The sequence below is a fragment of the Mycena indigotica genome (genome assembly GCF_014461135.1).
Source record: "Mycena indigotica strain 171206Taipei chromosome Unknown Mind.scaff0001, whole genome shotgun sequence".
Taxonomy (NCBI): Eukaryota; Fungi; Basidiomycota; class Agaricomycetes; order Agaricales; family Mycenaceae; genus Mycena; species Mycena indigotica.
Window position 1 is genome coordinate 760,745 of NW_023503000.1, and position 13,581 is coordinate 774,325.

The window sequence follows — 13,581 nt, forward strand, 5'->3', positions numbered from 1 at the left end:
TAGTCAATCGCTAGCTAGACCTATGGACAAAATTGACCTTCGAGCCACCCTCCAGAATGTTTTCTCGGAGGAAATATAAATCCGTTAGTCGTCGGTCATCCTGACACGCAAAGGCGAAACCTAAGAGGACTTGGAAATCCGATATTTTGGCCTTGGTAGGCGCATTGATATGCTGTGGGCACTGGGCTAGTACTTACTTTACTTGAGCAGTGCCTAGCTGTCGATTGAATCGACATGACGTTCGTTCAGGGTTCAAGATTACGTCGACGGCTACTTGTTTAGGTCTCGGAAGCGGGACCCGGAAACTCTGGGAAAACGAGGTGAACGTACATTGCTCTTGGATTGCTGCGTGTTACATGGGCTTGAAAAATTGTTTCAGCTCCTTTCCGACAGTAACGCTGCAAGAAAAACCAAGAAACACGGAAACTGCGAGTCCAGCAAAATAAATGGTGCAAGCAAATGAGGTAGGCGCGGCGATGCCAAGCCGCTGTCGCATCAGCTGTCAATCAGCAAAAGAGATTTCCTCCTAAAACCTTGTCATGCGCCTCCAGACCTTCTCCTTGCTTCTCCCCACCATCCGACCCCTCCAGTCGCGGGAGGACAGATACCCCCAGGTTGCATCTTAACGCGACAAATGGCCACCGATAACCGGCATTCCACACCTTCCATTGCTGACTCTACTCCGACCAATGGCTCCGCGGCTCTGCTTCCCGCGACCAAAGAGGCGCCAGGAAGCTCGCCCCTTTCGCGTACACCCGAAAAGAGCAGACGAAAGCGACTTCTAATTCCACTCATTCTTGGCGCGATAGTTGTCGTCGTTCTAGCCGTAGTTCTTCCCGTTTATTTCGTCGTCATCAAGAAAAATAGCAAAAACAACGCAACCACGACCAACGGCGGATCCTCGTCTCCTTCATCTGGAGACTCTTCTCCTTCATCTGGCGGCAGTAGTGGCTCTCCCAGCGGAACACCCACCAAACTAGCAGTTACTGGGGGCGATGGAAGTGCTGTGGTGACCACGTCTGGAGATAGCTTCACCTATAACAACTCATTCGGAGGATACTGTCAGTTGGATTCTTGCGAATTTCTTTTTGCTCACCCAATTGCAGGGTATTATGACTCGTCAAATCCGCTTGTAGGCGGCCGTGCAAACAGCTGGACGCCACCATTGAATGAGACATGGACTTGGGGTGTTGACCGTGTGTTTGGCGTTAATCTTGGCGGATGGTTCGTCCTCGAGCCTTGTACGTGTTTCCGTTGTCCTACTGTATTGCCGCCATCTCAGACTGGTCTACAGTCATTTCACCCGCTCTCTTCCAAGCATACCCTTCGGCCAACGATGAATGGTCTATTGCAACCCTGATGCGCGCCGATGGCACCCTGCAGGCTAAGATGGAGGCCCACTACGACACATTCATCGTGAGTTATTTTCTCTAACGCCGCCAATCTGACGGCTTTTTACCCCAGACCGAGCAAGATATTGCTCAGATTGCCGCCGCCGGTTTGAATTGGGTCCGTGTTCCGATTCCATTCTGGGCAGTAAGGTGCATTATCAATTCCGCTCCAACCATAACTCCGCTAAACATGGACCCAGCACTTGGTCGAATGTTGGCTCCAACTCGTACCCGAGCGCTGGATCCCCAGTCGCCGAACCATTCCTCGAGGGTGTCGCATGGAAGTATATCGTTCGACTCTTAACCTGGGCCCGAAAATACGGCATCCGTGTCAAATTCGACCTCCACACAATCCCTGGCTCACAGAATGGCTACAACCACTCCGGGAAATATGGTCAAGTAAATTTCCTCAACGGTCCCATGGGTGCCGCAAATGCTCAACGGGCCGTGGATGTTATTCGCATTATCACTCAATTCATCGCGCAAGAGGAATGGAAAGACGTCGTTCAGATCTTTGGGGTCATGAACGAACCGAGAATAGCCGTCATTGGCCAAGACGCACTCTACTCATTGTGTGTTATGTTTCTTTCCGCGTTCCAGACTTCTGACGCTATTCTTGAGCAACCTGCACATCCATGACATGATGCGCAACATCACGGGCGTTGGCGCTGGCCATGGACCTTACATCAGTTTCCACGATGGGTTTGACGGTGTTTCCAACTGGGCTGGCTTCTTGCCTGGTTCGGACCGCGTCATCCTCGACACTCACCCTTACTTTGCATTCAACAACCAGGTAGGATCATCCTTCTGACTTTCCTTCCGTCGCTAACTTCCCACAGCCAAACAACGAACCGATCGCCACAGGAACCAACCGCAACACCGCCGGAGGCGAATGGCCAGCACGAGCGTGTAGAGCTTGGGGCCCCATGATAGAACAGAGTCGCTCTGGGTTTGGCGTGACCATTGCTGGCGAATTCAGCAATGGGTACAACGACTGTGGGCTTTTCTTGACTGGTGTCAACGGGCGGCAAAGCTACGGGGGAGACTGCTCTTTCTGGGAGGACGCCAGCCAGTGGGACGCGGCGACGAAAGCGGGAGTGCAGGCGTTTGCCGAGGCGAGCATGGATGCTCTTGGTGACTGGTTCTTCTGGACTTGGCGGGTAAGTGAACAGCGTCTTCGTTTTGCAATGTGTTGATTAATTGTTAGATTGGTGAAGCGAGAGACGGCATTGTCCGCTCTCCGTTGTGGTCTTACAAGGCCGGTCTTGAGGGCGGATGGATGCCGAAAGACCCTCGAACGGTGACAGGCAAATGCGCTGCGGTTGGCGTGAGAGGGAGTCGCTTTGATGGCTCTTTTAGTGCTTGGCAAACGGGAGGAGCTGGGGCGGGGACGATAGCGGCTGCTGCTACGCGGCAATGGGGACAGTGGCCCCCGACCACACTGTCACACGCTGGCGATATTTTACCAACATATGCCAATACTGGCGCGGTTCCAACTTTGGTCTATGCGTTGCCGACACCGACGGCGATCAAAACGGAGAGTGCGGCACCTACTGCGAGTCGGATGGGGAATGGGTGGGCAAATGCGGGTGATACGGCTGGGGCGATTGCTCCCGGGAGCGGTTGCTCGTATCCGAATGCATGGAATGCGCTCAGTTTACCACCACCGACTGCCACGTGCTAAAACTGGACTTTTCAAGGACTTGGTTTCATGAACACACTCTTTGATACCTCACTCATTAACTTCTACGCAAGCATGTGTATTTGACAGACATTACTACTAGTTTACTTATCATTGGATTTCAGTGCTATTATAGGCACTATATGGGATCAGAATTCACAGTAGCCACATCTTTTCTGCAGCAACTGTAACCAATAATTTACTATGACTATTTGCTTGAGATGGTGGTACAAACAAATTGAAAACCAAGTACAAGTTTCGCCCGCTCCTTAGCACGTCAATTATAACTCCTACGGTTTGGATGGATGTAAATGGGAGTGACAGCACGGTCGGGAGATGCCCCAACACCGACGTGGTGACCTGGAGAGATAGGAACGCGACGAGGTTGGAAAAAGTTTGGTCCGGTTACGTAAGTGCGTGGTCACGGTCACGCCGTTTCCTTCAACCCCACAGATGTCGCGCCTCGTGCGGTCTGCTCGGGATCGTTGGGGCCGTTTATCACGCACATCTCGGTTCCTCATCGGAACCTCTAGCATTGGCTATCTCTTCTACTTGTGGAATAAGCGCGACAAACAGCCGTCTACAAAGCCTGTCAGCTTGCGCAAGCCGGCCAAGGGCATTTTCCGGGTGGACTCGGTGGGGCTGGGGGCGTAAGTATGACTATATACAACACTGCTCCCAACTGCTGACCGGAACTTCCCAGAAGCATGCCGTTTGAACAAGCCAGTTCCGTCTGGATTGAAACCGGAAAACACGAATGGTTTCTGTCGGGTGTCTATGCTGGTTACTGGGGGGAAGGCTCTGCCACTATACTGGGATCACAGCTGCTCAAGTCTCTTAATGCCAGTTTGATCACCCTATACTCCCGATCCAAGCAACCAGATAATCGAAGGGTGTACCAAAGCTTCATAACTGCCTTTACTGGATTGGACGATACCCTCATCAAACCGGTGAAGATATTACTCAAAGATGACAGTGCTGAGGGCATGCGCAAGAATTTGGCCGCCATTCTTTTCGGAATATCATATCCCGGTTCTGGGGCTCTGGCGACCTTTTTTGATTCGGCTGTCCAACGTTTCCATGTGGCTCTTGTGGGTGACTCACGAGCAGTGCTGGGACGACGGAGAAAGACAGATGATGGCAAAATCATGTACGATGTACACGTTCTCTCTGAAGACCAGACGGTCAACAATCCTCAGGAAGTCGCCCGACTTCTTGCCGCTCACCCAAATGAGCCCGAATTACTTGATCGACTTTTTCGTGACTGCGGACGAAAAATTACTCGTGCGTTTGGAGACGGGATGATGAAATGGAGTAGAGACTTCCAGATCTGGCTGCGCCAGAACACCCTTAGTGACGAGCCATCGCCATTTTGTTTGACCCCGCCGTACCTCTCCGCAGAGCCTGAAGTAACAACAACAGACATCCACCCAGGGGACTTTGTCATCTTGGCCTCTCGTGGCTTGTGGAACAGCTTAACCAACGAGGAGGTCGTAGGGCTGGTCGGCTTGTGGCTAGATGGAGACCGTCATAACAAGAATGTGGACATTCTGGATAAAACTGGCGGGCACCGCACCTTCGAACGCGACAGCCTTCCCGTAATACTCACCGACAACGGCTCTGAATCTCATTACCGCAGGTGGCCTGCGGCAAAGAAGGTGTTCGTCAACATGGAGGAAAATGCCGCAGTGCATCTGGTGAAGAACGCAATTGGAGGAGCCGATCTAGATTTAGTCAAAGCGCTTATGAAAACGCATGTACCCCGCGCTGCTCAGTTTCAGTGCGTTTGTTTCCGTCCCGTCCAAATCTGGAAAGTCTAATGTGCAAATCGCAGTGACGATATGTGCGTACAAGTCATTTTCTTTGACTGACCACAATGTTTGCCAGCTATGTCTGCCTTGACGCTGCTTACAAATACACACCAATGAACAGCGAGTATTGGCATAATCTTTGGCCGTTCTTTTCATCCACAACGGGCACTGAGCTGCAACTTATCAGGCAGGCAATAATCTCTTTCCAAATTGCTGGATCAGGTTGACTGCTGGACTCTTCTGATGTAATTAGTGGGGGGTCGGAAACAATAACTTGAATCACATTCACTACAACAAGAGGGTACAACAGAAGCTGATTGTTCTTTCACAAATCCCGAGTTTGAGTCGGCGGCTTAGAACTTGACCGTCCAAGTGCCGGTCAATCCTTTCTCCAAGCCTTTGCCCTTGAAAACCACCTTTCCGGCTGGATCGGTGATCTTGACCGAGATGCGCGAAACCTCGACGGTATACTCGCCCACGAACGGGGTGGAGACCTTGTTACCGACGTAGGCGCCGGTTCCTTTCTTCGAGCAAGGGCCCTGCCCGAGTTTGCCGTCCAGGGTCACGGTTAGGGTAGACCCGGTGCCGACAAGGCCACATTTGGTCTTCTTGCCCCCGGAAGCAGCGACCAGCTCGGACACGTCTTCCGCGTTGGCGGCAGCAACACACTCATCGAGGTCGGCGGCGAGGTCAGTGCTGAGATCAGCCTTGAGGAGGGTAAGTTCTGGACAAATGCATTAGCCCATGAGCGGATTCGCAGTTATGGCGCCCACCCTCAGTCCAGTCAACTGCAACGTCGGCCATAGTTTCAATTTGGTGTCGAAAAAATATCAAACAAAGCTGCGCGGATGGTTAACGAGGGAGGGCGCATAGAACAAGTGCGGGAGAAACCTTGCGGTTTATGCCCGGGTGGGTGGTGGCCTCAAACTGAGGGTTTGGATCGTTGGTGAACCTTTATATACTGTTCAAGGGGGACCACCAGGTTTAATTCTTACCCAAAAGCTCGAGCCCCCGAATCCACGCTCAGCAGGAGCGCGACTTGGTTCTGGCATCTCGCTGGCAGTTCTAGGGGATAAGAGGCGCTGGAAAAGAGGCCCCAGGCCGTACAAAAGTAAACAAGCGCTGAGCGCTGAATGGGCGAAGTTGATCAGGTGAATTGGGCGAGTCGGCATTGGCTAGGGAGAATTAAGTTTGTCCTGTGCAGCACATGTTTAGACCAAATGGTGGAGCCAGCAGCGCTATGTACGAGGTTGTCCCATAGGAGAACAAGTTGCGTGCCGAATTTATTTAAAGAACTTCGGATTGATGAGCCCCGGCCATGTCCGTGTTTTTGACCACTAAGCCAACAAGTCTAGAAAACAACGCTAAACGTTGTGGATAACAGAGCGCTAGTGAAGCTTCCAACACACTTTCTAGTTTCCCTTGAAAAAATCTAGAGAATGTTGTTGATCAACTCAAAGACTCTGATAGACGCGTCGTCGATGATGGCATGTAACGAAACATTTTCCCCCAATCTATTGTCTAGAAGAAAAAGGGTTTCAACATTAGCATGAACAGATGTTACTTGCACCACTACTTTAATAGCCAATATGGTCTCGATCAGAGAACGATGAACGCGATGTATGGGTGTCAAAGACCACATCATGATTCTTCTCCCTCGTTTCGACCTTTGCATATCTGGCCGGACCTGAATTCCTGCCACCTCGAATGAAGCTCATCAGCGAGATACACGCTACAACGAGCAGTATCGCGAGGTTGGCCGACAGCAAGCCAACGATGATGGGTCCCCACTTGTCCACGACGTCGTTTGGGCTCGAGGAGTTTTCGGAAAGCTCAGTTTTGCTCTTGGACAGGGCATCGGAGCCAGCAGGTAGGCATGCCGCCGTGTCATCCGCTGGTTTTCCGCCAGAAGTATTTGATTTGGAGTCGAAAAGCGCGATGATCTTGTCGGGGCTCAACTCTTTTGCGTTATATCGCTTCGCAAGTCTCGCCAACCGCTTTTCCCGATGCAAGTGGAAGTCCTCCGCCGCTTTTTGAGTCTCGGTATTCGACAAGAATTGGATATACGGCACGTCGCTCTTCGTGTCGCCGCCAAACGACAGCACCGTATACACATTGCGCATGAAGCTGTCTCCGAAGATGGCCGACTGGGGGCTAATGACAGTACCGCCGTTGGTCACTGAGTTGACGCAAATGGTGTAGTTTTTGCCATCGGGTCCGGTCGTTGACATGACGTCGGTGAGGTCGAGTGGGTGGATTGGATACTCATGGCCGGCAAAAGAGACGCTCATGTTGACGGCGGTAGTGCACGGCACGACCCATATATCGTCATCTGCACCCCACTTGTTGCCCTCTGTAGCATTGTTAGCTCAGAAGCTTCCGAGGATGTGATTACTCACCGATGTTAGAATGCTTGGACAAAACTGCGCCGGGAACAGCAGAGTAGATCGCATCCCTCACGTCTTCTGGCACCAGAAAGTTGGTCGTTCCAGAGTCAATAAGCACGCTGATTTTGCCATTCGGAATGTTCGTCGCATCGGGAAGTTTCCATGGAACGACTTTGCCACCAATCTTGATGCTGTCCCCTAGAACGGACCACGAGCCACAGTCTTTTGGATATTGCTTCAAAACCGGCGCATTTGCAACAGCAGCATACTTGGTATCGTACTCGGATATCGTCAGTGACGCATCAGAAGAGTAGCTTTTGTCCCAGAGGCGGGACAGTGAGAGGCCGAAAAACCGACCCTTGTGAGGATTTGCGTCGAATATGCTCGTAAGGGGGGACTTTCCCAGTTTGCGCCCATCCATGCCTGCTTTGGTAAGAGACGCAGGAATGGAGCCGTCGGGCGTGTCGAAACCAAGGCCTACCAGGCCCATATAGTTGTCTTCGGGTTGGGACTCCTATGAGATTCGTGAGCCAGACCATCTCGCAGCAAGATGTATTATCACGAGCCTTGAATACGTTGATAAATGCTATGCGGAATGCTTAACAAACAGCCCTGGTCGGCAAAGGAGTACGTACCTTGGGAGGGAATTGTGTGGCCGGCAACTTCGACCTTTGCGAAACCAACAGTGCCATTGACGTAGTCAGAGCCGTCGCCGTAGTAGATTTGTGAGTAAACACCGGTGTCGTCGTAGTAGCCAAGCTTTAGACCTTTGGGAGGCATGACCCTGGAAGTCATCAGCAACTTTTTCCGAGATGGAACTTGTTCACTCACCACATGTCGGTCGACCCCGTGTCCAACATAGTCCTATATTCTTGCCCAGCAATTGTCACGAGTGCAATGTACTATCTAACACTGAGAGACGGCAAGATACGAAGAAGATGAACTGACACGGTCATTTCCAACGTTTACAATGTTGTCGCCAGTCGCGTCGACCTTGGGCCTTGTATGTGGTTGTGTCTTATGCGGGCGGGGGGCGCGCTTGGCTTCGATAGTTGTTGTGAGTTGAAGGAGAAAAAGAGAAAGAAGAGCGGCTGGGAAGCTACACGGCAGCATAGCGCTGGAAGAACAGGACAAAGAGTGGCAACGAGAATGTGGGAGAAAGACATCCTCGTTGGCCACTCACGGCCGTTTATAAATGGGTTACGTGCAAGTTCGGGTGTTTCTGTGGCGGTTCGGCGGCGCCAAAGACTCGAAAAAGTCAAGGACTTTATTGCTGATTGGCAGTGCTGATCCGGGTGTCTTCTACGCGAAAGTATTGAAAGAAGATGTAGGTGCGTTGACAAGAAACTGAGTCTTTGACTCATGATAAAGCAGCCATTAGCTGCGTGTTGACTGAGAGGTGAGCGATGGCCATGGCAGTTGGAAGGCAAGTTTTATTTGATTGACAGGAGTCACGGTGTGACGCCATTTGAAGAAGTCTGGCGACTTACTGCTCATAACTTTCTCTAGATAAAATACTTACTGCTTCGACGTGAGCTCCTCTCCTCAATGGAAACGACCCTTGACAGCACGACACATCAGCCCACTCCGAAAAATATGGTTCCCAAGCTTGAAGTAAGTACACAAGAATTGCCCAGTGTCAGTATCGTAATTATACTAAGTACTTTGAGTGCCCGTGAAGGAAGAGTACGTGAAAGTAAGCAAGCGTTCCAACAACCACAACCCTCCTAGTCCGAATATCGCTCCTGGCCGTGCTCCTCATAAGAAGTCCTCGCAGGGACGAAAGTCGAATCCTCCTTTAGCTTGACGGGTACATATCGGGCATCGGCAGCCTTCGACACGCCCGTGGTTCGTCCATTTCGCACATAATTCATGACGGAAAAGAACGCCACAACAAGCAGGATAACGAGGTTGGCGGCGAGTAGACCGACGATGGCGGGCCCCCATTTGCTGTCAGCAAGGTTGACGGAATTCTTGCTGCTCTCGGTTGACAACTCGGAAAGGTCAGAGCCAAGACCGGGAACACATGTAGAGTTCGATGAGCTGGGGCCAGCGCCAGCCATATCGTCGCTGTTGGCCGAACCTGAAGGCGAGGCGTCTGTAATGGACGGAAAGCCACCAATGATGGCATTCGGACCATCGAAAAGACGGATGAGATCGGCGGGGCCAAGTTCTGGAAAACCATTCTCTAGTTGTTCGACTCGAACTTTGATGAAGTCGGCAGCGGCCTGGTTGATAACGGTGTCAGCAAGAAGCTGGACGTGCGGGGGCGTTGGACCATCGCCAAAGGAGAAGCTACAACCGTGAGTGATACTGACTTCACAGCAAATATATGTGGTTTACACTGAGTAGACGTTCCGCAGGAAAGAGTCGCCATAGAGGGCGTCGAGACCAGGGCCAAGAATTGGACCGCCATTAGTAATAGAACCAAGGCAGGCAGTGTATTGTTTGCCATTAGGAGTAGTGAGTGTCACTATATCGGAGAGATCAAGAGGGTGGATAGGAAAATCTTGTCCACTGCCGCAATTGTAAGTCCAGAGCATACAGTCGAGGTACAACATACGCGAATCTCGTTGTCAGGTTCACGATCGCTTTGCAGGGAAGAACCCAAGTATCTTGGTCCTCAGAGAACTTGAGGTTGGCTATAGACTGAGTATGATAGAACAATGGCATGTTGACCAACTCACGAATGGAGGAGTTTCGCGAAACGAGGGCCCCAGGCACAGAAGAATAGATCGCATCGCGCACCTCCGCGGGAACCTACCAGAAAAACATCAGCATCAATTGTGACAAGGGAATAGCTTTCCCGACCAAGAAGTTGGTTGTGCCCGTATCAAGAAGGACAGCGTTCTGCTCAAGCGATTGAAGGGACTCCGAAAACGACTTCCACCGAATCTGTTCGTTATTCGCCCAGATTCCGTCGCTGACGATACCCCAGCGACCGCTTTGGTAGGGGAACTGGAACAACAGGGGAGATTCTGCGACGGCGGCATATTTGGGATCGAAGCCACTGATTGTCAAGCTCGCATCTGCACTGTCATCCACATCCCCAACACGCGAAAGCGACAAGGAGAAGAATTGGCCGTTTGTCGGGTTCTGTGCGAATATACTTGTAAGCACAGCCTTGCCAACGTCGGTCCCATTAAGACCATTTTGAGTCAGGGAAGATGGTATAGAGCCACTAGGTCCGTCGAATCCAAGACCAACAAGTCCAAAAATACCATTGGAAAAGTCGGAGTCTTGACCAACAGACTACGGACAAGTTCAAAAGACTTTTGAGCAAAGTTGAAAAGAGCACGCACATTCAAGACGTTAATAAAGGCTTGGTGCGGGATAGAGTTCCCAGCAATCTCCACATCGCCCAACTCCACAGAACCGTTGACAAAGGCACTCCCATCGCCATAAAAGATGGTAGCAAAAGCGCCTGTCTCGTCCACTTGGTCCTTGAGACCGTTCGGGGGAGCAACCCTGTCGAATGAGACTTAATCATTGATTCTTGTACGATATGCAAGAGAGCAGACCACATGTCGGTTGACCCTGTATCCAGTATCGCATTCACCTCTGAAACTACGCGTCAGACGACTGCGAAATAGTACATGATGGACACTCACGCGTTCCAGCGACAGTCAGGGACACAGTATACTGCATCGACATGAGTACATCTTGTTCACTCACTCCCAGGAAGAACACCTACACGTTCATTGTAGTTGTTGATAACGTTATTGTCCGCGTCCGTAGAGTACTGAGGGAGACGCCCCGGTTTCGCTGAGACCAAGTATGATGGGCGAAGATGAGGTAGAAGAATGGAGAAAACGATGGCCGAGGAATGACGCATGGCGGAAGAAAGGGCAAGGAGGCTGGGGAATGTTCTGCTGTTGGAGCCAACTATAAATAAGGTAAGGTAACGCGAGCCCTGAGGGCAAACCGGTCTTGAAACCGGTCTAAACCTATGCAAGGAGATGATCGGCATCTACCTGTCTTCTAATTTTAGAGAACAGCTATTTGGCGTGAGGTCGAAAGCGTTGACATCCAATGCATCCGGGGACACTATGCGCTCAAGCAGTCACAGCACACACACACACTTGTTGTGAGGTTTCAGAGGTGTAGACGCCGTTGGACGGCGCTGTTGCGGCGCTTGCGCGGAATGTGAACACCCATAGCCCTTCAAGTTGATGTTTCCACATTAAGCACAGAAGCCGATCTTTCATCATCGCAATTGCCCGCTGACGTCCCGAGCCGCGGGGCATTGCATCGATGGAATGATGAGGAGACGCGACAAGACATGTAGGTCAAGTCAACGCATGGCAAGGATGGGAGTTGGAAACAAATTGATCGTCGTGAGAAAGTGGGCATCAATTTATGATCGAATCACGATGATGTCAATGTGTTCAAACAGTCTTCAAGATGCTGCGTCCACTATCCTAATCTCGCAGCATGGTCCTCCTCCCAAGCGCTGCTTTCTTAGTAAAAAGTAATCACCAACGAAATATTTTTTTCTGTTTTGCTTCCAAATTCATAATCTCCAGTCAGGTTTTCCGCCTATAACGAATCGATCTTCTTCATCATTCGCATCTAGCAAGATTCAATCTTCAGTAATCTTTCGGTCTCCGCCCAGTGAAAAAAGCATTCGGAAACCACTGTGCGCGGTCGAAATACATGGAAACTCGCTGAGAACACCTTTCTCCCACCACACTTTTTTATTCATCGACGCAAGTAGCCACGAATAAGTATATTAACAGAACAGATAATTAACTGCGACCTAGAAAGTGACTTTCCAGCTTCCTCGCAACGGTGGGGGGAGCGCTTCCTGTACCGCTATAGATCGAGGCACCAGTTTTGGCGTATAAATCCGCAGTCGTTGCGGTGACCACGAGCGTATATGTTCCGTTGGGGTCCTGCGTCATGATGCCCTTGAATGCGCCGCTCGCCACGGCGGTTGATGGCCCCTCGCCAAGGATGCCGCCGAGCGAAGCATGAAGGACCGACCCGTCGCCGTAGATCAAAAGTGCCTCAATACTCGCATCCCATTCTCTCTGGGCGGCAGCAACACGCTCGTCCAAGCTAGCAGCAGTGGTAGAGTCGGCGGCAGCCGGAACCTTGGCCTTCAGAGCTGTCAAAACTAAACAAGTGTAAGTTGGCAGTACACAAGTGAAGAGAAGGTCGGCGGCGCACCGGGATCCCAGGTAGACATGGTTTAAGGTGGCGCGAAGGAAACAAACGGAGGGTCTGGATGAAGTTGAGTCCAAGTATTGATTGCGCTTGAGAAACTGACCTGGGGAGGCGAGGAGATGAGGCTGAAGTTTTCAGGGGGCAGGCTGCCCTCTTAAATAGCGTCGGCCTGTTCTTCAAGTTGCTGGCTTTCAGCTCAATGACAAAGGCTTGGAGCGCGCTTGGGGGAAATAAATTCGACTGGAATGACAATGATGGCAAACTGGCGCCGCGAATGTAAGGGTGAATGTTGTCTAAATGAATGATGGCCAGAATGGCGGCATCCGGTGTGAGGGAGTCTGTAGCGTGGGAGAGCGACGGGACCATCGGGACGGTTTACATCCGTGGCAGCAGGCGTTTTCACTCTCCGAATGACTCGCGTCTTGCTGGTCTGGACAGGGTTCTTGGTCCCTGAGAATCCTCTTAGATGCGTGCGTGGGACTTGGCTCAGGCTTCACTGGTGGTCCAGATGCGTGTAATCTTCATTTGTGGATCAATTGTACGATGCTAGCAGTCGACCGGAACAACAGTGGACGTCAGAATTAGGTGTAGCCCAGCCCCTCCCCCACTTTTTGCGCCACCGGAGATGGATGAGCAACGGAATGTGCCCAAGTGAATTCGGGAGAATATGAGCAGAGCAAGAGCATCTGTCGACTCGAAGAACCCAACTATGTCGCTTGACGGGCATAAGCTCGGCAGGCTACGGGTTGGGAAATGGAATGCACCAGGCAGCTCGGGTTATTCCATGAATCTACATCAGTGCGACAGAGTGAGAAAAGGCTGCACTCAAGCCAAAGGGGCTTGCCAGTCAGCGCTTGAGCAATATCAGTCGTTGTATGAGGACAGAGAATTGCCATAGACGTACGCACTGACGTTGATTCCGACTCTCCAACGACATCATAGACAGTCTCACTCGCAATCCTCCGCTGGCCCGTGAAGACAGTTGTTCGGATGGTTTGCGATGTCGGGGTGGGGATGAGGATGATTCAAGCCTCGTGATGGCTGTGATGGCGCGATTCCAATGAGCCAGCTTCCAACCCACTTCAGTAATCAGACCAAGGCATAGGCTTCATATATTATCTGCCCGGCTACGCCTCTATCTA

The 13,581-nt window shown here is 51.3% G+C and overlaps 6 protein-coding genes across 6 annotated transcripts; 2 read left to right on the forward strand and 4 right to left on the reverse strand.

Annotated features, from left to right (window-relative positions):
* Window positions 1-559: 559 nt before the first annotated feature.
* On the forward strand, window positions 560-3,075 carry MIND_00014500 (Glycoside hydrolase family 5 protein; the record flags this gene model as incomplete). Its single annotated transcript, XM_037357117.1, has 8 exons — window positions 560-1,061; window positions 1,107-1,241; window positions 1,295-1,416; window positions 1,465-1,541; window positions 1,592-1,963; window positions 2,013-2,184; window positions 2,231-2,551; window positions 2,599-3,075. Exons 1-8 carry the CDS (start codon window positions 635-637, stop codon window positions 3,073-3,075), a joined length of 2,103 nt encoding a protein of 700 aa, XP_037225027.1. The 5' UTR covers window positions 560-634.
* A 450-nt stretch (window positions 3,076-3,525) lies between these two features.
* Window positions 3,526-5,110, forward strand: MIND_00014600 (PPM-type phosphatase domain-containing protein; the record flags this gene model as incomplete). The annotated part of the gene is made up of 4 exons (XM_037357118.1): window positions 3,526-3,722; window positions 3,776-4,852; window positions 4,907-4,915; window positions 4,960-5,110. 4 exons carry the CDS (start codon window positions 3,526-3,528, stop codon window positions 5,108-5,110), a joined length of 1,434 nt encoding a protein of 477 aa, XP_037225028.1.
* A 126-nt stretch (window positions 5,111-5,236) lies between these two features.
* On the reverse strand, window positions 5,237-5,804 carry MIND_00014700 (uncharacterized protein; the record flags this gene model as incomplete). Its single annotated transcript, XM_037357119.1, has 2 exons — window positions 5,657-5,804; window positions 5,237-5,607 (listed from the first exon to the last, which is right to left on the reverse strand). Exons 1-2 carry the CDS (start codon window positions 5,685-5,687, stop codon window positions 5,237-5,239), a joined length of 402 nt encoding a protein of 133 aa, XP_037225029.1. The 5' UTR covers window positions 5,688-5,804.
* A 656-nt stretch (window positions 5,805-6,460) lies between these two features.
* MIND_00014800 (Six-hairpin glycosidase) lies at window positions 6,461-8,383 on the reverse strand (the record flags this gene model as incomplete). The annotated part of the gene is made up of 6 exons (XM_037357120.1): window positions 6,461-7,236; window positions 7,283-7,784; window positions 7,837-7,856; window positions 7,906-8,054; window positions 8,102-8,172; window positions 8,219-8,383. The coding sequence occupies 6 exons, from the start codon at window positions 8,381-8,383 to the stop codon at window positions 6,461-6,463; spliced, it is 1,683 nt and encodes a 560-aa protein (XP_037225030.1).
* Window positions 8,384-8,997: 614 nt separating this feature from the next.
* Window positions 8,998-11,105, reverse strand: MIND_00014900 (Six-hairpin glycosidase; the record flags this gene model as incomplete). Its single annotated transcript, XM_037357121.1, has 9 exons — window positions 8,998-9,565; window positions 9,614-9,787; window positions 9,834-9,912; window positions 9,958-10,030; window positions 10,082-10,522; window positions 10,573-10,738; window positions 10,792-10,831; window positions 10,882-10,912; window positions 10,965-11,105. 9 exons carry the CDS (start codon window positions 11,103-11,105, stop codon window positions 8,998-9,000), a joined length of 1,713 nt encoding a protein of 570 aa, XP_037225031.1.
* A 913-nt stretch (window positions 11,106-12,018) lies between these two features.
* On the reverse strand, window positions 12,019-12,805 carry MIND_00015000 (uncharacterized protein; the record flags this gene model as incomplete). Its single annotated transcript, XM_037357122.1, has 2 exons — window positions 12,019-12,496; window positions 12,543-12,805. The coding sequence occupies 2 exons, from the start codon at window positions 12,803-12,805 to the stop codon at window positions 12,019-12,021; spliced, it is 741 nt and encodes a 246-aa protein (XP_037225032.1).
* Between the last annotated feature and the right edge of the window lie 776 nt (window positions 12,806-13,581).